This window comes from Mirounga angustirostris, unplaced genomic scaffold, assembly GCF_029215605.1.
Source record: "Mirounga angustirostris isolate CCGP_5_RB_7025 unplaced genomic scaffold, mMirAng1.0.hap1 SCAF_6, whole genome shotgun sequence".
NCBI classification, from domain to species: domain Eukaryota; kingdom Metazoa; phylum Chordata; class Mammalia; order Carnivora; family Phocidae; genus Mirounga; species Mirounga angustirostris.
The window spans coordinates 33,819,263-33,845,856 of NW_026991714.1; the positions used below are offsets into that span (position 1 = coordinate 33,819,263).

Sequence of the window (26,594 nt, forward strand, 5' to 3'; positions counted from 1 at the left end):
CACCCACTTCCCTAAGTCCTCTCGAGTGCCTTATCATGCAGGGTTTTCCTCAAATTGAGGGTCCCAGCTCTCTGAGCATCCTACTGCTGCAGTTTGGCAAAACATTTTGCACTTGTAGTAAAAATGATATGTAATTCCCACTAAGAAAAGGGACGAGTCTTCCTCTCTTAGAATTATGATTTGGTATTGACGTGAGATTGTAAATTCTGAGAAAATTGCAACTTTAAGACTTAGCTTTCTTTCCCCCTTTATATGCCCAACAGCGCCTAATCTAGTGACCTGCTCACCGCAAATGATGAATACATGAGGACTGTGTTGAACAAATATGAATGTTAGCGGAGGCTGATGAGTGCTCCCGCAACACCTGCTTGTTACAAGAGGGAGGACCCATTTCCGGGGAAGACCTCCAGGTCTTAAATGGCCTAGAGCTAATGAGACGCTAATGAGTGTAGTGCATGGAAAGAGCATGCAATTGGAACTCTGCCGTAGCTGTGTGACCTTCAGCAAATCCCTTAACCTCTCTGAGCCTCGGACTATAAAAATGGAACATGCCAATCATATGAGAGGATGTTCTTTCTAGTGCCTGGAATATGGTAGGTGGTCCACAAAATTTATGCACTCAATCGTTCATTCTTTCAGAACATTCTTATTGGCCTCTGTCCCCCCGCAGGATTCACCGTGCTCGGTCCTGGGACTACAGTGGTGAACAGAACAGACCGGGCTCTGGTAGATTCCCTCCTCCCCTGTCTCTTCCTTCCCTGAGGATGGTAGTTCCTGCAGCAGATATTTAATAATAGAGCTGCCTCGGGGCACCGGGGTGGCTCAGTCAGTTAAGCGCTGGACTCTTGATTTTGGCTCAGGGGTCGTGGGCTCCAGTCCCCCACCTCCCCCCACCCCACCCGGTGTTGGGCTCTTTGCTCAGCTGGGAGTCTGCTTGAGATCCTCTCTCTCTCCCTCTCCCTTTGCCCCTCCCCTTGCTCACACACTCTCTCTCGAAATAAATAAATCTTAAAAAAATAAAAGAGCTGTCTCCAGTCCAAGTCTGAGGGAAGAGACGGGGAGTGGCAAGAAGATTGGGGAGCCCACATCGAGAAAGGTCCTCCTCCTCCGTGGCGTCCCTGCGGCGCCGGGCGCCGGGCCCCGGGCCAGCCGACCGCAGGGTTCCCATCGGGCGCTGCCCGAGCCCCGGGCCCCGTCTCATGGGGCTGCCCCTGGCCCACACCGCGAGGGGACCCCGGGGCTCAGCAGGGCCGCGGGAAATGATCGCACCTTTCTCACGTGGTGGAGCAGAGCGCTCCAGCGCTCTAGGTCGGGGCTTAAAAGAGAAGCGGGCATGGTTTAGGTTGGTGGGTGCACTCACAGACAAACCCTCCGTGCGGCGGAAACAGCGCGCTGATTATACACCGGCCTCAGCGCTCTGCTCTTCTCCGGGCTCTTCAGGGTGTTGTGCTGGCATTTTCCTCACCCTCAGGACCAGCATTTGCATCTCTCCAGTCTCTCAGGGAACAGTGCGTGCGTGCGTGCGTGCGTGCGTGCGTGCGTGCGTGTGTGTGTGTGTGTGTGTGTGTCTCACACGCATGCGCAAACATCATAAACTCAGAGGCTGCCAAGTAAGGACGGAAAAATCTTAGCAGGGATTCTCTCTTTGAATCCAGCACAATTCTATAGCCCTAGCACGCACTGCACTCACGAACGTGCACTTTATATGATTTTGTGCTTCGAGTCCCAGGCCCCATTTGTCCATGTGCTGGCGGTCCACGGAAGACTGGGCTGGCCTTGACATGCGCAGGGTCCGTGTCTCCCCCGTCAGACTGGAGGCGCCCCGAAGGCAGGGGCTGTCTCCCCCAGCAGATTGGAGGCCCTCGAAGGGCAAGCCTGCACCTCGTCCTTCAGGAGCCTCTGCTTTTGATGTGGGTGCCAGGCTGTGCGCCCAGAAAACAGCTCTGACCCCATGATCATGAAGGGAGCCTTCAGCAGTCTCCTGGTGCGCAGTTTCCTGAGATGTCAGACTGACAGGCTCTCGAGCTGACCTCATCTGCTCCTTTTACCTGCCGAGAGTGGAAGTGTCACCCAGTCACCCACACACTTGGGGATACAAGAAAGAAAAAGAGAAAAACGGAGGTAAGGAAGGGGGGAGGGGGCGTGGCATCCTCAGGTCGACCAATCAACTCGCTACCTCCCAGGCTCTTTGCCTGGACTCCACGCAGCCCAACTGATCCCCCGCCAGAGCCCCGCCCCCTGCCAGAGCCCCGCCCCGTGCTGGATCTGCGAGCACACAATATCTGGCATCATTCCCTGATCCCCCCTTTATCCCTTCACTGAAAATCAAAGGAAAACAATAAAAACACCCTTCTCATGGTGTCGCCAAAACACTGCTTTTTCAGAATCCTTGTGCTTTTCACCAACCTAAAAGCTTGATGAGGGCAAGGATCATGCGTTTCTCATTTATTATTCCTGCCCCCTCCCCCAGCACTGCTATGGTAGATGCTTAATGAATGTTTGTATAAACGAATGAATGTGATTTTCAGGAAGGACCAGGGATGGATCTTCTCATTCTCCTGAGACCTCATTCTTCCCTGGCAAAGGGTCTCAGCCCAAAGTATCTGCACTCTGTCTTTTGTTGGAGAAAACCTGTATTCTGGGGTCTTGGGGCTAGGGGGCAGTGTTCACCTATCGGTACAAACTGGAGCAGCGTGTGCGTGTGTGTGTGTGTGTGTGTGTGTTGACGATGATGACTGGACATTAATAAGCTCTGGCTATAGAGAGACTTCTAGAGTCCCTTAAATCCACTTAGCTCATTTTTTCCATAAGCTAACCTGCTTCTTAAACATGCCCGTGAAATGTTATTCTGCATATATGCTGCTGAACAACCAGGCTTATCTGAAGATATAAATTTTTTTTTATCCAGTAAACTTTATTTATATATAACAACAGTACAAATTGTGTCCTTGGATTGCAAAATAGGAGTGTTTCATATTTACAATAGGTACACAATAATATATTAGAATAACCAAAAAAACCCCATTTTATTGGAACATTTTAAATACTTGGTTTTCTTACAGTTTTTATTCCACAACACCTGTAAAAACAACAAAACCAGACAACTATCATAGTATTTTCTTAAAAATATATATAATACAGATTCCAGTGTGTCAAGAATAGTGGGTTTGGGAAGGAGAAGTTGGGGGGAAATGCAGGTGAGCTCAGGTCCCTAGTTTCATGGTATAAAGAGCTTGCCCCTTGTTCCCCAACACACTTGCTAATGGGGGACCATGTTCCATTATGTTCTCCACCTGTAATGTCAACATGGCAAATATAGCCAAAGTCAGGGCCTTGACTGAAATCCAAAGGTGCCTCCCGTCTTCCTTGAGGCTAGACAGGAGGAGCAGGCTGCACAGCAGAAAAGATAGAGCCCAGTCTGAAGGTGGAGCCCTGTTACAGTGAGGAGAAGGAGATAGGGCTGTCCACCAGAGGCCAAGAATCTCCAGTCTGCTTATTGGGCTGAGGCCTTGTTTGACAAGCAGTGGTCTTGATCAATCAACTCCCAGGATGTCCCTGATACCAAGAGTGAAACTTACCTTTCATTCATGGTGTCACTGAGCCCTGGGTGCTAAAACTTCCCTCTTTGGGAAAACCAGCAGAAGGCAAGAGATGGGGAAGAGAGACTTTGGAGTTATGAAGAGGATGCCGCCACTTTCTCCAAGCTTGTTCCTGAGACAAGGCATCGAAAGCCCTGAACTTCACCTCCCAAGTCTCCCTGTGGGATCTGCTTCCACAGCCCTATAACTATGAGGCTGTTTTGCATTTTCTCATCACCCCCTAGCCCCTGCCCCAAGAGTCTCAAGTCTTTCCTGTCAGTGGCCAGGCCTCAGGAGCCTCAGATGCAACAGTGTGGCTGGGAAAAAAAACGGTCTCCCCCAGGCCAGCTGCCGGCCCAGTGTTTACCTGCTGCAGGTTAATGGGGGCTTGTGTGGCAACTGGGATGCACCTGGAGATTTTGCAGCCAGAGGCTTTCACATAGTCTCTATTTGTTCTGCCCAGATCGTTTTTTAGTCCAACACATCTATCCATTGCTTCTGCTTCATGCTCAGCAGGGCCAGAGGCCTTGACTGCTATTTCTTGTCCTCATTTGGTGGAAATGAAGGGAGGTCAGGAGCTCAAGCAGCAGGGGACGTACTAGCAGAAGAGACAGCAGCCGTGGAAGTGAGAGAGGCTCTCACTACCGAAGGAATGTCCCCAGAATAAGGTAAGGCAGCTGGGTTGGTCGGCTTTCTTCCTTCTTCTGGCCCCCTTTCTGCAAAATTCATGCCCTCTGCAGGTGGTGGGGAGAGCTGTGGCTACTAGGTTGGTGGCAGGGACCAGTAGCCTGGAGAATGTGAATTTGCTAGAAGAAGGTCCTTCTTGGTCTTGTTGATTGCTCTTTCTCAGCATCCCAAATAGTCCCTAGCAGACAGCTGCGGTGTATGAAGACTCTTTGAATGGAGGAATGGAGGAAACAGTCCCTGCCCTTGAGTGAGGCTAACAGCTGATCCACACTTTGAATGACTAAACTCTGCAAGGAAGGGGAGCACTTTGCAGTGGTGGATCAGAAATTATTTGAGAGATGCACTGTGGGGAGAAGGAGGAGGGCATGTACATGATCCCCGACCCTGTGCTGAGAGCAGAGGTGGTAGCAGGCCAGTTGGAGGGATCTGCTCCATCAAGATGGACATCTTGTCCATCTTTGTCTTGTCCAGTAGCACCTTCTGTCTTGCCAAGCACTTTTCTGGGGTCCTTTTCCAGCGAACTGTCTCTTGTGCAGATTAATGAAACAAATGAAGCTGGACTGATTTTTGAGAGACACTTCCCTTCATGTCTCCCTCCAAGATGGTAGGGCTTCATGGGGGGTAGGGGCTGTGACTTTTTCCTTACACGAGGTCAAAATATCTTCAAATTGGATAATCGTGAGGAGAGAGGCCAAGTGACTCCCTGTTCTCCTCATTCTATAGGCATGAACTCCATTGGTTCTTGATGGCCCAAAGCCAAAAGTTGGTGGAGGAGGGACTGATGGGAAGCTGGAGAGGGGGCAAGGCTCGACAGTCTTTCACCCTCATGGCCTGGCTTGAGTCGCACCGAGTTTTCCTTTCTCTGAACTCCTTCCTCAGAGATGCCCCTGTGCCACCTCCTTTGCCATCCCAACTTGCCCGACATGCTCATGGAATCCCGAGAAATGCGGCCAAACCACTCACTCCAGCTCTGGTTCCTCCCCCCTCCACTCTCCAGCTGGCCATCCCCCCATCATTCTCTACACTCTCCAGAAACCTTCAAGGAAGCAGCCCCAGAGAAGTGAACAGTCACTCAAAGTAGCTCCTGGGAGACGCTTGGGTAGATGCATAGAGGCAAAGGTTGGCAAGATGCTGTCGAAATGTCAAACTTCCTTTTACTTCTTGGTGGAGCAAAACCCTGGATGCTGGTCTGCACAGTGGTGTGATCAGAAAACCTTCGTTCAGAGCTCGGAAGTCATGTGAGGATGGGCTGGGATTTTTCTGTGGCACCAAGGCCCCCACTCACATTCCTCTTGCACAAACCTTCTCTCCTTTCATTGCCATTAATCACAGGCTCCGAGCTGATAAACTGGGTGCTACGGAGAGCAAACACTTTGGCTTAGTGCGGAAGGCCAGTCATTAGTATTTCTTTCAGGCTATTAATAGGGCCCAGAGAAACTTTAGCAGAAGTGGATTATCAGAAGAAAGTGGCCTTGGCATGGCTGGTTGTGAATTATAATGAAAAGAGCGAGTTTCCTGAGTATTTTGCTGAATGCTTTTCTCTTTCCCTTTGTCAGCGGCATTCAGGCGAGAAACTGGAGCTGAAGAGACCAGGCGATGTCTGCTGTGTGGTTAGCACAGTGATCCAGAGCCACACGCCAGGGATGGAAGCCAGCCCTCAGAGCTCCCCCTCCCCCAGCCCTTTCCTGGGAATCCAGTGTGGTCAGCAGAGCCTTTGGAAATTGGAATTGTTTGGAGGTAAATCAGAGCACAGAGAAGCTGGGGCGCAGAGTTAATTACAGAGGCAGTGACCCTGGTCTGGTCTCTCTGGGGCTGGCTGGTCCAGTTTCCCAGCACTGCAGCCCTTTGAAAAGTAGGAGGGGGGGGGGAGGATGGTCCTCTCCTGCCTGCCCCCTTCCCACCCCTTTGCCTTTCTCTGGCCTGCCTTCTCCCTCCCTCTGATGCTGCTTACAGAGAAGGTGGAGCTGCCTGCTTGGATCCTTGCCAGTGTGGGAGGCCTGGAAACTCTGAAGGCTGTCCCGGTCACCAAGGTCTTGCCATCAACAGAGCCACCTTCCTCTGGATGACTCCCACTGGCTTTCATGGGGCCTCTAGACCCAGGGTGTGGAGCTTTGGTCTCTTTGTTTAGAAACTACACTCAGGAGAGTTGATCATCCAATGGTTTTAGGTGTCAGCAGAAGAGAGAGAGAACGAAATAAGCCCAGTGAGAAGCCACCCACTTGTCCTTCAAACTACAAGGACGTGGGAGGCAGAAAGAGAGGCAGGAGACAGTAACGTGGGGATGCTACAGTCATTTCTACTGAGGCAAGTGCTCAGACGATCAGGAGCTTCCACATATGAGCGGAGGGTTGTCTCCCCTCTGCAGGCACAGGAGAGGGACAGAAAGAAAGCATCACAATAAATACGGCCACTTCTTTAACGTATGCTCTTCAAGTATTGCTTGCTGTAAACAGTGGGTGGTTTTTGCTTTCTCTTTAATTGCAAGAAACCACCGGCAGATTGGAGTGGAACCTAAAGCCAAACACCCACGTCCCCAAATCAACTCCCGAATGGAATCTCCTGGAGTCCTGGGCCACACACTCCAGGCCCTTTCCCCAGGGGGGCCTGGTTTATGACAGTGACTGATGTAAGGCAAAGCTGCCCAGTGTCCTCGGGGAGGCCAGGTGTCTGCTCTGGGAGAGGCCCACTTCTCCCCCACTTCTGACAGTAACTTTAGGGGAACCAAAGGGAAAAGTACCAAAGATCAGCTCCTCATTTCTTGAGGTTTGAGATTAAATAAAAGAAAAACAAAAAACCCAGTAGCAAAAAGCATTGGTACCCTACAGACACAGCTCTCCCCTCCAGAGATGAGAATATACACGTGTGTGGTCCATAAAGCTCCACTGGTCGTCAGCCAGGTTGAGCCCCTCGATGGCTCCACAGTCGGTGCCAAGTTCAGTACTTGCCATGGTCCTTGGGCTGCCGGGATGATTCCAGCTTGTACTGGCCTCTCTTTTTGCGAAGTGTTTGGTGTGAACTTGTGCTCATTCTTCTCCTCCTTCTCATGTTCTTGTAATCTCAAGGGAAAGCAAATGATCGTTTCCCCTCCAATTCCTCTCAGCTTCTCTTTGTAGGCCTTTTCTGGCATTTGGAAATGGGAGTCATTCGAGGAAGAGGGGGAGGGCGGGGAGAAGAAATGGGGACGGAAATCAGATTGAAACAGAAGTGGGACGGGATGAACAGGGAGGCTTTTTGTTTTGTTTTATTTCTGTTTTTTTTTTTTTCCTTTTTCTTAAAAAAAATTAAATAAAGTTCTCATTATTTCCCCAATATACAACAAATGAGTTTTCATGCAAAGCAGCAGTCAGAGGCAGAACTGTTCCCCAGTTTGTGCCTCTCGGCTTGAAGAACCACCTTCCCAGCGCCCCCTGCCTCTCTGGGGTTCGCTGTGGGTGGACGATGCCCGCCGTCTGTCCCTGCAGGAGCGGCGCTGATGGGCCGTGGCTGGCGTGGCGGGGAGGGGCCCTCCCCTCTCCCCGGGGTGGGGTCTCAGGGGACAGCAAGCTCTGGGGTCTGATCCCCTTCACTTGTCCTGCCTTCCAAGACTCCAAGTGTGACAGCTTTCCCAGACCCCTCTTCCTGGGAACGTGAGGCTCCGTCTCTCAGCTCTCGATGGACATAGCATTTAGGAGCTGCTCCACCTTGTACGCCAGCCGCTGTCGGCGGGCCTGCTCGTCCTGCTCCAGGGCCCCGATGAGCTGAGGAGCAAAAACAAAGGTGGAGGTAGAGGAAGGAATTTAGGAATTTAGGTAGAGCAAGCCATTGGCCGAATCCTTCATCCCTTTACCTGCCTTTCCGTTCTGCCCTAATGAACACAACCTGAGATACTATAAATGATTAACTGAAGACAGGTATGTATGCACGTGTGTGTGTGTATGTATGTACGTCTACATGTATGCACATACATGTATATATCTTAAAACAATGTGTTTAAGACCGTATTTGGCATATCTGACAAAGTGCTATGTAAATATTAGCTATTATCATCATTATTATTACTACTAATGCTAAGTTCAAGGACAATGCCAATGCATGCCTTGAGAATTCTCCAGAGCTGTCCTCTGGCCCTCTGCTCATGTTAGGGCCCACCTGCGTACCTGAAACGTGACTGACAGCGTCTGCCCAAGCACAAGGAATAGTCTGATTCATTGTTTAAGAAAGGATGAAATTAATTGTACGACACTTTGAAAGGAACAATTACGTTATGAAAAGTGTTATTTATTGTGTTAACAATGAGTGCAAGACAACGAAATGTGTAAGAAAGCTCTGGATGAATCAGAGAGAAGCTGCCGTCTAAGGGAGTGGTAATGAGTTTTGAACTCATGGGTTTCTGACTCCATGACTATGTTGTCTGAATTACCCTCTGTTGCTCTTATCGAAGGGCTGAGCCAGGCGTTCTGAGTAACTGCCATCCTGGCTGCGTGTGGCTCTCTGTCCCCTCCCGGGCCTCACCTTACCTCTTCGCTATACTTGCTGACGTAGGAGTAGATCTCATTGAGGGCACTCAGCATATTGAACTCTGCAGCGTGCAGACGGGACTGCTCAGCCAGGTAGGCGTTCATGTCCTGGTCACTGATGGCGGGCAGCTTGGCGATGTCCGCGTAGTATCTGCCGTACAGAGGACAGGCTCCTTAGCGGGGACCCGGTGCCCATTCACCTACAGGACTCTGACCTCAGGCCCCTTGAGAGCACCGGATGTCTCCAGTTGCTCCTGCCTCCCTCTTTCTCTTCTGATGTGACTTCCTCTGGCTCCTTGCCTCAAACTAAAGGTTGAGGCCTAGAGACTGGTGCTCACTAGGCCAGACTCCATCCAGCTGGGAGCTTCCGCTGTGGGGGCGGGGGCCAGAATGCTTAAAAGCCCAGACTCTGACCAGACTCTGACTGGACTCCTTATCTTCCAATCCCAGCTCTACTACCTGCTGGCTGTGTGACCTTAGGCAAGTTACTTAGCCTCTTTGTATCTCAGTCTCTTCATCAGTAAAATGGGGTTACTTTGCAACCCCGTTTTAATGAGATGATACATAAAAAAATCTTTATCACAGCACTGGTTGCTTAGCGTGTGCTCAGTAAAATGTAATCAGAATGATAATGATCTGACCTCCAAGGGCACAAAAGTTTCCCCTTCTCCCCCCCAGCAGGAAGTTTGGATAAAGGGGAAGGATGGAAGCATGAGATCCAAATGTACCACAAACACGGTTGTGGGTTGTGAGTCCTCAGTGAGGCCCTGTGATGGAGCAGACAGATGGGGGTGCGGGCCTGTCCTGGGGAGGGGCTACTGACCTCTCCACCCAGCTCTTGTAGCTGGGGATGTCCTTGGCGTAGAGCAGCTTGTTGGAGGGGGAGTCCTTGCCCAGCCGGTGCTCTGATGTGGAGCAAGAGTCCATGAAGGTCTGGGCCACCACGGACAGGCAGGCGTCCGTGATGCTGCCCTTGTGGATGTCAAACACAAACTGGGGGTTCTTGATCACGTTCACCCAGAAGCGCAGAGGGAGGCTGTAGAAGAAGGCAGAGCAGACCTTGAGGGCCGAACCTCTGCCGCACCCTTAATGTTGTCCACGAATATTCCTCTCCTCCCTCTACAAATAAAACTTCTCTCCCCCAGGGCAAGGGAACGAAATCACTGAGAGTTGCTCCAGCCAGGAGGGTGAATTTAGCCTAAGCTGTTCCTGACCCTGGGAAGAAAAGGAGGGGCACCATTGTACCCTAACTGGGTGCTGACCCTGAGCCTTAACCACCGAGGGGTAGCTGTGGGTGTGTTCTGTTCCGTCCTGGCAGCTTTTCCCAAAGGCCTCCATGCCCCCAGGGAAGCCCAAGGACAGAGAACTGCGTGATTTTCTCAGAGCTTCAGACAAAGCCACCAGACTCCTAGAGTCCCTTCGCAGTGCCCATGGCCATTGTGCCGAAGGATGCAGCCAGCAGGCCCAGGCGCTGCCTGGGAGCCCGCACAAAGGGGGCCACCTGTGCTCCCCACCCAGCCTGGCCCCTTGCGCTGCTTCCCAGGGCCGGCCAGGCCTGGTGGGGCTGAGGAGTGGGCCCCCCTGGGGCAGCTCTTTCAGGGCTCTCCCCAGGGCTCTCTTCTCTCTGGGCAGGGGCAGGGGGAGGAGAGGAGGCCATTGTTGGCCTGCTGGGAATGAACTCACTGTAGCTCAGAGTTTTTCCCACCCCAAGAGGAACTGATCAGTCGTCAGGAGTGTTCCTTCTTGCATCTTGGGAATGTGTACAGAGGAGAATGGGTTTTCTCTGCTCCTGCGGCCATGAGGAGGATCAGCCCACTGACTCCCCTTCAGAAGCAGAAGAGCCCGCTGTTTCTGTGCCTTTTCCAACTTGGCCTTCTCCTCCGGCTGCCTTCAGGGCCCTAACTCCTGGGCTCCTCTGTCGAGTGACCTTTGTTCCCTGGCGTGTCCTTCTGGCCTGAGATGGGGGTCCAGAAATCCAGCCTACCTCTCATCTCCCCTTCTTCACCTTCTCTTGAACCTCAAGATCCCCAAACTTTCCCAAATGTCTCAGTCATGCCAAGTCTTGGGAAGATCCACTTTGCCCACTCCAAGTCCTTCCAGGATGATTTCTGCTCATCTTTCAAAGGACCACAGGATCGCTCTTTCCTGCAGAGCTGCCTCGGCTGAGAAGTGACTCATCTCTTCCACCCTCCCGTCCTCCGGCAGCTTTGAGGAGCTTCTAATATTCTTTCCGTGGACATTAGCTATTTGAGGTCTGGATAAGGGGACTCTTCCTGCCACAACTCCAGGGTAGGGCATTTCTATGACCTGGGCCTATCTGGCAACAGAAGGCAGTGAGATGGGGATGATCCAGAACTTTCTCTTCATCTCCCTGAGATTGCACACTTCCAGCACTGGGCTGGGGAGTCTTCCAAAGCAAAGGAGACAGCCATGGCCCTGCCCCTGGGAATGCAGACGCAAGGCCTGCCCCGGTGAAGTGCGCTGTGGGCTCCTCACCCGCGACCACCAGAATCTTCCCCATTTCACTACCCTGTGATCAAAGCTGCAGACTCCAGAAGGCCAGCAACCACAGCATCTCAAAGAAGAAAGGATTATATGGGTTTGGGGTTGGGTTTTTCCAAAGTGTTTTGCTGGTTGCTAGGATTTTTTGATTCCCAAATAACAGCCGGGGCCCATCTGTGTCGGCTCTGTTTTCTGAGGAGATCGTTGACTCCAGACAGCTGTGTGGGCTGCCTGCCCAACCCAAATGCCTGGACCTCCTCTCTCTGGGCTCTTGCCTGGAGGGAGGTTTTTGACTCCGGCGCTGGGCCAGGCCCTGTCTGACCTGAAAGCCAGTCCTCAGCTCGGTCTGTGGTCTAGATCTCAAACCCAGGAGAGAAAAGTCGTCTGCTAGGGGCCTGGAGGAGCCCCTTCTCCCACTGCTGTGTGTGGCCGCGGGGGTTACCTTAGGGACGAGAGTCATGCCTAAAGGACATATCCCTCCTGCTGCTTCCCGAAACCCATGGCGCCAGGGTCATAACTTGGCCTTAAGGAATCAAGGTTGCCATGACATCCTCCTGGTTGGTGGGCTCAAGTCTGTAGCAAGTGCAAGCTCCCTCCCCAGGGGTCTATGTTCTGTTCAGGGCTTCCCCGTCTCAGGAGGAGGTGTCTTCAGCTCTGCCCTGCCCAGAACGCCTGACGCTGCCTGGCTTTGAAGCCCTGCAACTAGCTGTCTCCAGTGTGGCTCCTCGGGTTCCTCCAGCAACCCTTCTTGAGAACCAGAGGTCTCAGAGTCAGGGAGGAAGTGCTGCCTGGGAAAGGCTCTCAACCAGAAAGGGCAGAGCTCAAGCCCGTGTCCTGGTGCCGGCCCTCAGCCAGGCAGGCCCCGCTTGGCGCCCACAGCCTGGGGACCACGTTGGCTCTGCAGAGCATATGTGCGCTGTTTGTTCTAGGAGCCTCGGATCACCCAGCCACCGCGACGAAGGGGCTCCCCCATCCCCCTGGTCCCTGCCGGCCCCACCTCCCACAGCTTGTGGCCTCTCCAGGCTGCAGCTAGGCCCCCTGGGCTCCCCGAGGGGTTACCAGTTGCTTTTCCAGGTGTGCCGCACATCTGTGTCGTGGATGCTGTGTCTGTCTGCCTGCTCATCCAGGAAGTCAAACATGTACTTGATGGCCAGGGGGAGAGCGCTGCCCCGATGCACCGTGCTGAACAAGGTCTCAAACAAGTCGTCCACGAACTTCTGCAGGGTGCCCTGGGGGAGGGACAGGGTGGGGGGGACAGCGTGAGGGGGAGGGTGGGGGGAGGTGGGGGTGCAGGCAGCAGACGGGCAGACCAGATGGTGCCTTGGACTGATCCTGCCTTGGAAATTTGTCGGCGGCGCCAGGCTGTGCAGACAGCGTGGTGGGGGTGGGGAGGGGGCCGTGGGGGTGTCGGGGAGATGGGAGGGACTGAAGAGGCTGCAGATTCCTGGGAAGAAACTCTCCTCCAACCCGCAGCCACATGCCCCATCTATGCCTGTGTCCGCACCAGGCGGGACCGGGCTCAGGGTGTGGGGCAGGAAGACAGTGAGGGCTCCGAGCCCCGGCTGCCCACGGGGACTGGTGGGCGTGTGCTGGGATGACAGCGTGTCTGAAGAACAAGCTGGAGGACCCTGAGCCTCCTGGTGAAGATGTTTGCCATATTTGTGGCCTGGGTGCTACAGGTGAAGGGTCCAGATCCAAGAATACCCAGGTGCAGCCCCCACCCACAGGGCCCTGGAGGGTCTCTGGGCAGGAACAAGGCTGGGCCTGGGTCCCCCAGGCTACAGGTTCAAGGGACACACCTCTGAAGGTTCGGAACACATCCAGCCTTTTCTGGTGGCTCTGTTGGTCTCTTATTAGCATATTAGGAAAAGCAAAATTTAAGACATATGGTCTGAGGGTGTATTTCTATGTCCCTTTGGGGAGCAAGTCAGAGCTGTAATCTGGATGCCACTGTGGGAGAATTTCAGCAGCATTTTTGTGGGGTCAATGGGGGAGAGTATTTGAAATCTGACCTCTGCTGGCAAAGATGGGCCATATGATCGCCATGCTTACAGGCATAGTTGTTCTCTGCTCAGGAAGCTGGAAGACAGCTTTAGATCTTAGCTTCCAGCACTGCGGCTACCTCACCTCCATCAGCATTTGGGGGCCGATGGGATGGGGCAGGGAAGGGGGAGCCTTCTCTCCGATTACTAGCAGGACCCGGCCTTTGTGTTTTCTCTCTCACTGTGGCCAGAAAGTGGACGGTGGAGGCCAGCTAACATCAGTAAGAAAACCCCAACATTTTCCTAAAAGGTACAGGGACCCAGAGATGAGAGCAGCTCCTCTGAAGAGTAATGGTGGTCTTGAGGGGTGGGCCAGGGGAAATGATACTATTGCAGTTTTTGCCAAAAGGTAGAGAACAACAGTGGCCTGATCCTCTGGAAAGCCTGCACTGGGACCTGGACCTATTCGTCTGAATGGGCCCCCTTAAAGGACAGACTCCATGACATCCTTATGCTGGGGCGTCGGGGTGGAGGGTGGGCAGGACATACCCCTCTAAGGAGCCCTCCCCAGGCTGGGCAGAGCAGGAGTTACCTTGGTGGCCAGTAGCCGGGTCAAGTAGATCTCAGATACCATCTTGCTGCCCCGGTCACCCTCCTTCTGGTCCCCATGGTCATGGTTCTTCACCAGATGCCACACCTTAACCCCACTCTCCAGGTCTGGGGTGATCATGGGGGCTCGGGACCGCAGGCTGTCGGGGCTCCCTGTGTACCTGAAGGAGGAGTCTGAGGAGAAGGGGGCAGCGGAGGCTCATAAGACACTGATTTCACCATCCTTGCTTGTAGAATCCTTCTAGAATCTTTGCCTGCCTACTGCACTCAGAATAAACTAGTTTCAGTTGGAACAGGACCCCTGGGACCTCATATTTGGTGGGTTATTTTGGAATCCTTGGCTGACACGAGGACAGAGGAGCCTGAAGCCTTTTCTTTAAAAAGAAGATTTAGAAATTCCGTGAGCTGGAGAGAGCCTTGAGAATTTGGGAGCCCCCCCCACCCTCGATGCTTCCACAGCAAAGAATAATCAATAGGTAAAATGTCAGCTGAATATTTTCATAGGGGCTTTGATGAAAAATCTGGGTGCCGAGAAGCTATAAGCTGTAATGCCCTCTCTTGGGAGTTAACGGGTCCTTCTAACTTGGGGTCTAGGGTATGGACTTGCCTAAGCCATTTTTGGAGTGGCGGGGCCCAGTCCTGGAGGTGTCCTTTAGCTGGACAGCCCAAAGCCTTATTGCAAACACAAAAGCAGAGGACATGGAGCAAGAGAGAGTGAAGCATGGTCACCTCATTGCCCAGCGGGCACTGGGGGCCCTTGCACCCTCAGGGGTGGGTAGGCTAGGATGGCCCATCTACTGCCCCAATTGGGACACTTTTGAGAGTAAAGGGGGACCATTAATAACTCAGCCAGAACAACAGGTAGAAACAGGGACTGGCAAGTAGGAACCCCCATCCACGTGCCTCCCTGATTCCAGGCCCCTCGCACTCCTTCACCAGGTGGGGGCTGTCAAAGGAAGGGCGCGCGACGCACCCGCTCCCCAGCTCTGAGGTCTTGGCCGCTCTGGGAGTGACTGCACTTGGGAGGAGGGGAGGCAAATGATTGATTGGCGGAGGGCAGCTGTAAGGGCTGCTTGCTGTCGCGGGGGGCGGTGAGGGGCCCCTGGGAGGTCACGGAAGCTGCCTCCGAGCTGCCCAGGCTACCTTCCTGGTCCTCACCGTATCTGCCGATGGGTGTCCTCGAGATGCTGGCAGAGGCTGGGATATTGTAGGAGGACGTCTGTTTGGGGACCAGAGCCACCACCGATCTGTCTGACACCTGAGAAGGGAACCAAAGGTACAGTGTGGGTGAACCAGGAAATTCAACTGTCAAGTACCTCTAGAAGGTAATGACACAGGAATGGGGTAGAGCACAAGGAGTTCAGGAATACTAAAAATAATATGGTTGCTACTCGCCGAGGATGTCCGATGTGGTAGTTACTGGCCACCTGTGCCGACGGGCGCTTGAAATTCAGTCAGTCTGAATGGAGATACGTTGTCCATGTCTAAGCTACAACCTACTAACTGTAACACGAACTATTATGCTGTAAACGCATAATACACACTGGGTTTCAATGACTTAGCGTGGATAGAATAACACAAACGATCTCATTAATAATTATTCTGTTGATTCCATGTTGAAATGGTAATTATTTTAGAATCAGCTAGGTTAAATAAAATACATTGTGAACACTAATTTCATTGGGTTATTTTTACTTTTTAAATGTGGCTAGTAAAACATTTTAAGTTACACGTGTGGCTTGCATGATCTTTCTACTGGACAGCCAGGGCTAGACCCAGCCTCCCTTCAACCCTGTGCATTTGTACGGTTATTCCCATTTTACAGGTGAGGAAACTGAAGCGGAGAGGGGCAAAGCACCGTCTTCCAAGTCACACAGAGACTACACGGTACAATCAGTATTTTTAGCCAGGTCTGTCCAGGCTCCAGAGCGCATGTGCTCCCCATTATATCCTAATTTGGGATTTTATTTCAAGTCATACTGGTCTGAAGCCCATTTTCCCTTTTGGCTTTGATTTCTTTCTGGCCTGGGTCCTATAACGCTCGGGCCACCTTGAGGAGTTTCCCCAACAGAGCAGCTACTCTTGGGGAGTCAGAGGGAAAGATGGCGTGTTTCCCTGTCCTCTGTGAGGCACCCAGGCTCAGCACCCAGGCTGGAGGGAAAGGGCTGATAAATGAGGAGCCATAGTGAAGACATTTGGGGCCATTTTGATATAAGATTACCCTCCATCCAATAAAAACGGAGAATCCCCAGAATTGTGGCGATCCAATTAAACCCCTAACGCAGAGGGAATAAAACAGCTATAATAATGTTATGGGCCATAAAACATTCCTATTAAACCATTTTTTATTTTAACAATTTTTATGAACTTTATAAGTTTGATTTATAGCTGCACCAGTCGTAAAACCATCTTTCTGGGTCTTAAATTGTCAGTCCCTCTCTCCCACCAAAAAAGAATTAAATGTTGGGAAGTCAAACTATAAATGAACATTAGTGCTAACGAGATTCCCTGATAGCCGGTTTTAGCAGTGGTGTTTAATTTTACCCTCCCTATAAATCTGAGGGAGCCCAGGAAGTTTTTTAACATCTCTTTTTTAATTAAGATTATGCAGATTTTCTCCTGTGGGGGCTTCCAGGACCTTTGACTCCAAGGAGGGTCCCGAGGGGGCAGTGCTTTGACTTGGAGGCAGAAAGCTGCAGGGCCCTGGGCTCTTGTGGGCGCGTGGAAGGGGCCCAGGCTGCATCACTCCGCAGCCGGGACGGTGTCCTGGACCGCCAGTGGTCCGCACCATCCCCTCCAGCTCTGGAACTAAGGGGGGATGGGCCTCTCCACCTCTGTCTTTCAGGAACTCTCCTTGCCACTGACAGCCTAGAAATGATTCTCTGAAAGCCTGGCAGGGGCAGGGGATGATACTCCCAGGAAGAACAGATTACATTCTTCATGTATGGTTTGTTGTCACCTGGAGGATTCATAAGGTGACTCGAATGACCACAGTTCAACCCAATTCCAGGTCTTGTCACTAAATCTCTCTTGTCTTCAGTCCTAGCCTTTCTTTTTCTTGACTGACAGGTGATGCAAATCCATGGTCAGGCTGCCCGGCCAGGTCTGACTTTGGCTCTGCCACTTACTAGCTACGTGACCTCAGCGAAGTCAGTTAACCTCTCTGCGTCTCCGTTGTCTCATTTGTTGATGGGGATAATAATGGCATCTAGGTTTGTCCTGAGGCTCAAAGGAGTCAGGACACAGGAAGGCTGGCAGCAGTGACTGGGACCCAGTGAGCACTCAGTGAGCGCTGATATCAGTGTTGTTATTAGGAGCATCACCGTCATCATCACTGTCCCCCAAAGGGAAGAATAATCCCTGTTGTTCCCTGTCACTCAGGGCTGGCATGTGGGAAGTACCTTGCACTCGGGACAGCTCAGTAAATATTTGAGGAATGAATGAATACATGAATGAGAAATGACATTGGGGAATTGAAAGTGCTCTGTATGATGAGCACTGGAAGAACAGAATATTCCATTCTGATTGGGAGCCTTAGGACGGACAGCCCAGTAACAAGCGTTAGGGCATCACAGACAGAAAAGAAAGGCCTCCCTCCTGCCCTTGAGAAACTTCTGATTCGAAGGCACGATGCTATTCTCTTTTGTGCTTTCTTCTTCAGCTCACACTGGTTCATTACAAGTGTTCTCCAGGACGCACTAAGTGCTGTGTGTGGGGGGGTGGGGTGGGGTGGAATCAACGGCGGGGGGCGGGCAGGGGGCTCTAACTACCCTGGGGGCAAGTCTGCATCCTATGTACCTCATCTGCTATTTCTAATTCTTCCCACCACCTTCACAAGCCAGATGTCACCTTACAGATGAGGAGCCCAAGGTTGCAGGAGGTTAAAGTCACCCCACTAATGAGTGGAGAAGCAGGGGTTCAAATATGGCTGGCAAAGCCTTGAACTCTTCTCAGACACCACACTCAGTCCGTCTGGGGTTGGGCGCAGTCAGTTGGGGGGCGGCAAGGAGGATGGAGCCTGGAGAGGGAGGTTTCTGGGGCTGCCCCAGTGCCCCCCACCAGCTTCCTCTGTGCCTCAGAGCCTCCCAGCCAGCTCCTATTGGACCCCCAGTGGCCTGGTCCGTGGCAACTCCATGCTCACCAGTCCAGCCTGCCAGTCCCCCTGTCCCCTCCCCGTGTGAGGCCAGGACGGAGGAGGATGTTACTAATCAGGCAATCCCGTAGGGTCTTGCAGCCCTGAGGCGCTTCTTCTGGTTGGTTTAATTTCTCTCGGTGTCTCTCATTTCCAGCTTCTATTTTAGTATTTTTCCCGAATCCCAACCAGCCTACCTGTGCTTAATCTTATAGAGACCCCCAGCCATGAGTAGCCACCATGGGAGGGAGGGGGAGGTGGAAATAGATCCCTCCTGGATCTTTTGTTCTTTTGCTGGAATTCTTTTTTTTTTTTTTTTTTTTGATTATTCATTCATTCAGTGCCTCTGCCAATGTGCTGAACACTTTCTCTCCTGTACTGAATCTATTCCACACGACTTTATGGGGCAGGGATTACTTTGAACTCCATTTTACAGATGAGAAGGGCGAGAACTTAATTTCACCAAGGACACCAGCTAGTAAGTGGCAGAATGCAAGAGCTGAAGACAAATCTATCCAATCCCCTGCTCTATGGCAAGTGAGTAGCGGAAGGTGTGTCAGTAAGATGCTGAGGTCAGAAAGCCACAGATCCCTATGGTCAGTGACCTTACGGAGGACCTCACAATATGCAATTTTTCTGCAGACATGGAAGGTACACAGGAGAGAAATGCCTCGCCCTACCCAGACCAGTTAAGTCAGTTTCTCGGGGTAGAGTCTGGGCATTCATTTTTTTTTTTTTTTAAGATTTTATTTATTTATTTGAGAAAGAGAGCAAGCTGGAGAGAGAGACAGAGAGAGCACAAGCAGGGGGAGCGGCAGGCAGAGGGAGAAGCAGGCTCCCTGCTGAGCAGAGAGCCCTGATGCAGCCCCAGGACCCTGGGATCATGACCTGAGCTGAAGGCAGATGCTTAACGACCGAGCCACCCTGGCGCCCCGTGGGCACTCATGATATTAACAGATTTCCTAACCATGCCTGAGAATTTCCGATTTAGATTCAGAAGGAGGAGGAAAGGGGAGATGGCTTCTGAGGGCTTGAAAGCAAACCCTGGAGTGAAGGGAACAATCTGGGGAGTCAAAAGTCGTGGTGCAAAGCCCCTGCCCTCACCTGATAATGCATCAGCGTGTTCAGCCGCTTCCAGTCACCCTCAATCTTGGTGGTGATGTCCTCGTCTTGCAGCACGACCCGGGCGATCCGGCCTTGCCGCCACTCTGGGTGGAGGGGGTGGTGCAGGTAGCAGTGTGAGTGGGCGGTGGGGCGGGGCTGGGAGTCAGGGTCACCCAGTCCTGCCTCCTCTAGTGACCTGGCAACCCCAGCTCCAAGCTGGTGCGACCCATAGTGCTTAGAGACGTCCAGGGCTCCATGGGGTCAAGAGAGCTGGGGAGAAGTGTGGGCAGGCAGTGTCCCAAGAGAAATACTTCCTGTGGTCCCTCACCTGGGCAGGACCTAGTCATGCCCCCAGGAGGGGCCTGGGCAGGAAGGGGCTTCCCATTTTCTCACCCCATCCCATCCCATCGCCCAAATGCCCTCCCGGAAGCCACTTTTCAACCCCATGCCCCCCATACTCCAAGGCCAGGCCTCCTACCCAAGTCCATGTCAACGGCCCTTGGCCGCTGGGAGTAGGGCACGTTCTTATAGACAGCATCGAGGATCTTCTCCTTGACCTGTGTGATGGTGTCACAGTTTAACACCTTCACTGGGATCTCTGGACTGTTCTCGTTGTCGGGGTTGACGCAGTTCAGGATCTACAAGGATGATAGAGGGGGAACAGGATGGGAGTTCGAGGGGCTGCTTGAGGGAGAGGGAGCAAGGCCTTGGAATCTCTCTTTCCAAGGCTTATCCTCCTCACAGGAGAAATGGCTGTGCCTCAGTTTCTCTTGCCTTCTGCCAAATGACAACCTGAGTCATGCCTATGCTTCTCAAAGAACTGAGACTCCACTTTCTAGCCCCTGGTTGGCTTGGGGGAGACTGTAATCCTGGGACCAGGCATGCTGGGGGTTTAGAGATGGTTCCAGGTCTATCAAGGGCTGACCACCCACTTCCCAAAGCCTCTGTATTAGGAACTAGCAAATTCATCTTCTTCCCCAGAATGCTAATTTCCCCATACCTAATGGAGGGTGCTCTGCCCCCAGCCATAGCAAGCATCTAGGGTAAACGGTGGCAGACAGAGCTCTTTGGGCCCACCCAATGAGACGGGGAGGGGGAACCCAGGCGTGTATGCCCCGCTCTTGGAACACTTAGCATAGCCTTTAGACTGGCTCCCATGCTGTTTCCCAGCCTCTTTGCTGACCACTCAGATTAGCTTTGTGTATGAAGCAAAGGCAGGAGGTCTGCCGAGTCCCCTGAGTTCCCCGCCTCCTCACCAGGGTCTTGTACTCGATCTGCTGCCGGATGAGCTTGTCTTCACTCAGAGAGTAGCGGGCCTCACCCGTGATGGCGTCGATGGGGCCCTTCTCCATCTGCTGCTTGATGGCGCAGTAGAGCATGAAGAGGGGCTCCCCCGCGCACTCCTGTGGGCACAGGCAGGGCACAAGGGGTGGGCTGGCACCCGTCTCCTCCTCTCCCTCTCCTGGCCAGGCTCCTAGGCCCGCCTTGCTTTGGAGCATCCCAGCCGGGCAGCTTCCTATTCCCAAGGGGTCCCCATGCAGCCCTGATGGCCAGGCTTGGGGCAGCAGTCCCTTGTCTTGCTCTCAGCTCTTGGCCCCGGCTCGCTCCCGCTCTCACCTTCAGGAACTTGTGCAGGAGGAAGGCAAACCAGTTGGTCAGCATCTTCTCAGCCACAGACTCTGTCCTGGGGAGGGAGAAGGGATGTGAGGGGCAGTCCTTTATGGAGGGGTCTCGGAGAGGGGGTCTGGCTTGCATGCATCGTGGCCCAAGAGAGCAACAGGGCATCAAAGGGCACAGAGCCGGGAGCCAGGACACCAGAGGTGGAAGTGTGACCTTGGACCAGAGGCTTTTTCTTCCTGGGCCTCAATTCCTTGTGGAAATGGAGTGGTGCTCTGGGTCTGCAGATGAAGGCACCAAGTACCCCATTTCCACAGGGCTATCAATTTCTAGTTCTCCCTACTTCCTGCTGGCCTCAGGATGAGGAACAGAGTTTCTCTGTCCCTTTGGGATTCCCTGCATGCCCGAATACTCCATTTTCATACCCAGGAGGTCCCTGGTACGTGCCCCTCCAACCTCTCAGAATCAGACTGCCTGAATTCCAATCCTGACTCTGCCACATACTGGCTGTGGGACCTTGGGCAGGTCATTTCACCTCTCTGGGTTCATTTTCCCCATCTCTAAATGGGGACAATGATAATAGTGTCTATCCCTCAGGGCTGTTGTCAGAATTGGATGAGTTAACATATATGTAAAGTGCTAAGAATAGCATCTGGCCCCCAGTAAGCACTATTCCGTAAGTATTGGCTGTCGTTCCTGCTGTCGTGTGGGGTCATGGATCCCAGCCGCTCAGGGGGAGAGCAGGGGACATGAGTGTTTAGCAGACAGGGGATCTGCTTCTGCAAACACCAGCCCTCCCCACCCCCTATCCTGGGCTGCAGATCTGGGGACTCAGGAACAAAGCGGCTGTGACAGACCCTCAGTGATGGGGATGCCGAGGGGTATTTTAACACCCCACACGTGGTGCAAATTATACCCTCCGGTTGCAGTAAATCCCAGGCATTTGCCAGGGCTGCTCAGCAGTCTGGGCCTGGGGGAGAGTGACAATGGGAGAAGAAATTGTAGCTTTGTCCCCTGGCCCCTCCCAGCACCCTCTTCTGCATTGTGCCTGAGATTAGCTCTAATTTAAATACAACAGTTCTTAATGAGAGTTTCTAATGCTCAGATTGGCAGGATGGGGGCTCAGTGCTCATGAAACAAAGACATTCTTCCTCCCTCTTCACCCCACGTGGGGTCTGGAAGCCTGAGACCTCAGCTAGGAGCAGGCTAAAGAGGGGGGTGGAGAAATGGAGGAGGCACATTCCAACCCCTGCTACCAGAGGAGGTCCAGAGCTCTGCTGGCTCCCTGGGGCCTCCAGGGAGGGTGGGCTCGGGGAATGGATGCCAAGGTCTCCAGCCTCTCTCCTGCCAGGAAAAATGGCACCTGGGGAGGGGGCATGTGCTGGCTGCTGGTGATTCGGATCCTGGAAACTGGGCGCTGGAGGGATAGGCCACACCAAATCTCCAGCCCGCCATGAAGGAAATGTTCTCTAAGTGCACTGTCCAATATGGTGGCCAGCACGTGGTGACTGAGCCCTCGGCAGGCGGCTCGCACGACCAAGAACTGAACGTTACGTTTTATCTCATTTTAGTTCATAGCCACAGGTGGCTACCGTGTTGGGCAGCTATTGGGCAGCTAGGCGCTAGAGGCCCCGGGAGGGAGGGAGGGAGGGAGGGAGGGAGCCTGGGAGACGGTGTTACCGCTGCCCTGGGGAAGCTGAGGAGCAGAGAGGCCACATCACAGGCCTGGGGGCACACCGCTAGCGGGTGGCCGAGCTGGGGCTCGAGCGGAGACCCGGGCTCCTCCATCAGGCTGAGCAGCCGCGGACACGGCCACCCGGGGCCCCGGGGAGCTCAGGCTCCGTGCTGCGAGGGGCCGCGCGTGGGCTCAGGCCATGGTGAGTGGGGTCGCGTCTGGGGCTGGGGAGCCTGTCGTGCTGTTCCAGCCAGGCCCTGCCGGCCAGCCCGGGACACCCGCCGCCCTCCCCGCCCCCGGCCGCGGGGCCGACCTCCGCAGCAGCAGCTTCGGGTGGTTCTTGTTCTCCAGGTTCTTCTCGATGAGGTCCGAGAGCAGCTGCTTGAGGACGTCGGTGGCGTACTCCAGGCGGCCCTGCAGGCCCGTCATGATGAGCGAGGCCACGTTGCCACGGTCGCGCATGGAGAAGCTGCGCTGGAGCTCTAGGGTGCGGATGAAGGTCAGCAGGAACACCTTGTTGTTGATGAGCTGGGCGAAGAGCTTCAGGGCCTTCTCCACATGCTGCTGCCCATTCCCCTGTACCTGGGCATGGGCAGGAGGGGTGCGCCCTCAGAGGACAGCCTCCCGCCTCCCCGCCCGGGCTGGCACTGAGGGTCTTCTGGAGAGAGCAACAGGACTCTCTAGCCGCCTGGCTACACCCCCGCCCCCCTAGGAATGGCTGGTCTCTGAAGTCTCTGGTCTGCTCCGCCCGTCCACTGGGTTGGGGGGCCTGGCTCCAGGCAGAGCCCTCTGAGGGGACACCATCCATCTGATTCTTCCAGGGATTCAGTAGGAGAGACTCCATTAGACTTGCTTGGTTTACTAGTCTCCCTTTAATCCTTTCTGCCCTGATTTATTATCTTTAGTAAAACAAACCAACACGTGAATAAACAAGCCTCCCAGAATCATATGTCCTTTCCGTAAGCCACCTTAAATCCATTTGAGAATATGGCAGGATCTTAGTTAATTAATTTAGTCATTAATTAAAAAATGACAATGAGCCTTCCCCTGGAATCATCCCAAAGAGACTGTGTGCCCCCCTTGGCTATGATCTTCCTGTTGTGGTGACGCTGTTCCCAGCTGTTTCTCCTCATCCTTCCTGACCCTCCTCTGAGCTGCTGGGCCCCATCTGCATTTCCCCGGACACCCAGGCCCTGCGCTCGGCTGGCTGGCTTGGGGAGGGTGGCAGGCATTACCTCCAGCTCCCGCAGCACGGGATGGTCCTCGATGCCAGGGAACAGGACTCGCATAGCGTAGGTGCGGTAATCCAGGTAGGGGATTCCCGAGCGGTCCAGGTCACTGGTCAGCTCATTGATGTCTGTCTGGAGCTCAGCAAAAGCTATGCAAGTGCAAGGAGACAAGGAGGCTCAGGAGGGCACCCCACGCAGGGGAGGGGGAAGGCAGGAGAAGACGTTTGTGAAGGAGGGGCAGGCCTGGGGTGTAGAGACAGGGAGGGTTGTAGGGGCGCGTCTCCAGAAGGGATGCGATCTTTCCAGGCCTCCTTTCGTAGGTGGTGGGCATGCGGGTGATTTCTATGTTATTTCCTCTTCTATGCTGATGCATAATTTTGACGTGTCTTTCTATGTATTGTAATTGTAGTTAAAACAAAGAAAACGGAAGAACACTATGATTTGGGTCATGCATGGGCCTGCAGGTTCCGGAAACAGCTGAGAGGCAGTGGCCAAGGGGATGAAGTGAAGACAAGAACAGGCAGCTTTGCTCCCCTTTTTTTCCCAAGCCAGAGTATCAATCAAGATGCAAAAACCCTGGGCAAAAATGAACATGAAAACTACCATGAGATACCACTTCACACCCATTAGGATGGCTATTATAGAAAAATGGAGGGGCGCCTTGGTGGCTCAGTTGACGAGGCACGGGACTCTTGGTTTCGGCCCAGATTATGATCTCAGGGTCCTGAGACTGAGCCCCGAGTTGGGCTCTGTGCTCAGCGGGGAGCCTGCTTGAGATTCTCTCTCCCTTTCCCTCTGCCCCCCCCATGTGCACACACACACTCTCTCTCTAAAATAAATAAATAAATAACATTTTAAAATTTATTTTAATTTATTTTATTTTATTTTTTTCAAGATTTTATTATTTGACAGAGAGAGACACAGCGAGAGAGGGAACACAAGCAGGGGGAGTGGGAGAGGGAGAAGCAGGCTTCCCGCCGAGCAGGGAGCCTGATGCGGGGCTCGATCCCAGGACTCTGGGATCATGACCTGAGCCGAAGGCAGATGCTTAACGACTGAGCCACCCAGGTGCCCCTACATAACATTTTTTTAAAAGAAAAAATGGACAACAAGTACTGGAGAGGGTGTGGAAACACGGGAAACTTTGTGCATTGCTGGTGGGGGTGCAAACTGGTGCAGCCGCTCTGGAAACCATATTTGTGGTTCCTCAAAAATAAACAGAGTTACCATAGGACCCAGCAACTCCACTCTTAGGTATCTACGCAAGAGACCTGGGACTTAGATATTTGTATACTCATGTTCGTAGCAACATTATTCACACTGCTGAAAGATGGAAACAACCCAAATCTGTCCATGAACAGATAAATGGATAAACGACATGTATATACATTCAACGGAGTATTACTCAGCCTTATAAAGGAAGGAGATTCTGACGCACGAAGCTTTAAGATGCCGAGTGAAGTAAACCAGACACAAAAGAATATGCACTGCATGATTCCACCTACAGGCGGCTTCTAGAGTAGTCAGATTCATACAGAGAGTAGAATGGTGGTTGCCAGCCGCTGTGGGGGAGAGGCTGTGGGGGTTTGTGTTTAATGAGTAGAGTTTCAGCTGGGGAGGATGAGAAAGTTCTGGAGATGGATGGTGGGGATGGTTGCACAACAATGTGAATGCACTTAATGCTATTGAACTGGAGGAAGGAAGAGCCCTGGGGTGTAGAGACAGTGAGGGTTAAAAAAGGTAAATTTTATGTTATGTATATCTTTTTTTTTTTTTAAAGATTTTATTTATTTATTTGACAGAGAGAGACACAGCGAGAGAGGGAACACAAGCAGGGGGAGTGGGAGAGGGAGAAGCAGGCTCCCCGCTGAGCAGGGAGCCCGATGTGGGGCTCGATCCCAGGACCCTGGGATCATGACCTGAGCCGAAGGCAGACGCTTAACGACTGAGCCACCCAGGCGCCCTATGTTATGTATATCTTAACACACACACACACACACACACACACAGGCACACACACGCGCGCTCGCAGGGGACACTAAGAGCACCAAGCCCAGCCTTGGGGCGCATCCCTCTGGTGGCAGGCGTGTCTCCCGGATGCTCCTCTCCTCCCTCCTCCCCTGCCCTGCCACCAGGAGAAGCCTTCCCCACCTTGCCCCAGCCCAGCGCTTCCCTTTATTCCAGCAGAGGCCTTGTTCCTGATCCTGACATTTGCAGCAAAAGGAGAAATGTTTTGATTCCTTATTGAAATGTTTACTCAGAGAGCCTGCTGAGTCCTCAGCCTGAGGGGACGCCAGAGATACCTGTCACCTCGAGGCTGTGGTCGCGTGGGAGATGGAAGAAAACATTCTCTACTCCCATGTGCGTCCACGGCCAAGGATACCAGCAAGCAGCGGCTTTCAGAGCGCCCAGCCTGTGGCGCTGGTGGGAAACTAGCCCTGGGGGAGGCTGAGGCCACAGGCAGGTGGGGGATCCCTGCCTGCCCTTCCTGCCGCTGTTCCTGCTGCTTCCACATGCTCCCAGGGCAGCTACGCAGGACACGGGAGCCGGACTCCTGTTTGGGGGGCTCTACAGGGTCTGAGAGAGCCAAGCCTGGCTCTGTGGGGAAACAGAGGCCCTGAAAGGGAGAGAGAGGGGGCCAGCTTGGGGGTGAGTCAGGGCACAGGAAGGACCCGAACAAGATGAGCAGGCCTGGGGCCTCACCCTGGGCATTCTCTTTTTACTTATTTATTTATTTATTTATTTATTTATTTATTTATTTATTTATTTATTTATGTTTTTAGAGAGAGAGAGAGGGGTGGAGGGAGAGAGAGAGGATCTTAAGCAGGCTCCACACCCAGCGCAGAGCCCGACGTGGGGCTCAATCCCACAACCCTAAGATCACGACCGGACCTGAAATCAAGAGTGGGACACTTAACCGACTGAGCCACCCAGGTGCCTCGCCACCCCCACCCCCAGGGGCATTCTTTTTTTTTTTTTAAAG

General features: G+C 53.0%; 1 protein-coding gene across 1 annotated transcript in view; it reads right to left on the reverse strand.

The window, feature by feature from the left end:
• Positions 1–3,012: 3,012 nt before the first annotated feature.
• The window catches only part of PLXNA2 (plexin A2), a 211,432-nt gene continuing 187,850 nt past the window's right edge, over positions 3,013–26,594 (reverse strand). Inside the window, exons 21-32 of the mRNA XM_045877130.3 lie at positions 23,618–23,760; positions 22,696–22,964; positions 20,708–20,774; positions 20,347–20,493; positions 19,569–19,728; positions 19,091–19,194; positions 15,013–15,112; positions 13,838–14,028; positions 12,323–12,492; positions 9,585–9,797; positions 8,762–8,912; positions 3,013–8,002 (exon numbers count right to left, since the gene is read on the reverse strand). Of these exons, the coding sequence (XP_045733086.1) occupies positions 7,907–8,002; positions 8,762–8,912; positions 9,585–9,797; positions 12,323–12,492; positions 13,838–14,028; positions 15,013–15,112; positions 19,091–19,194; positions 19,569–19,728; positions 20,347–20,493; positions 20,708–20,774; positions 22,696–22,964; positions 23,618–23,760 (1,811 nt within the window). The 3' untranslated portion in view covers positions 3,013–7,906. The remainder of the gene's footprint in view (positions 8,003–8,761; positions 8,913–9,584; positions 9,798–12,322; positions 12,493–13,837; positions 14,029–15,012; positions 15,113–19,090; positions 19,195–19,568; positions 19,729–20,346; positions 20,494–20,707; positions 20,775–22,695; positions 22,965–23,617; positions 23,761–26,594) is intronic.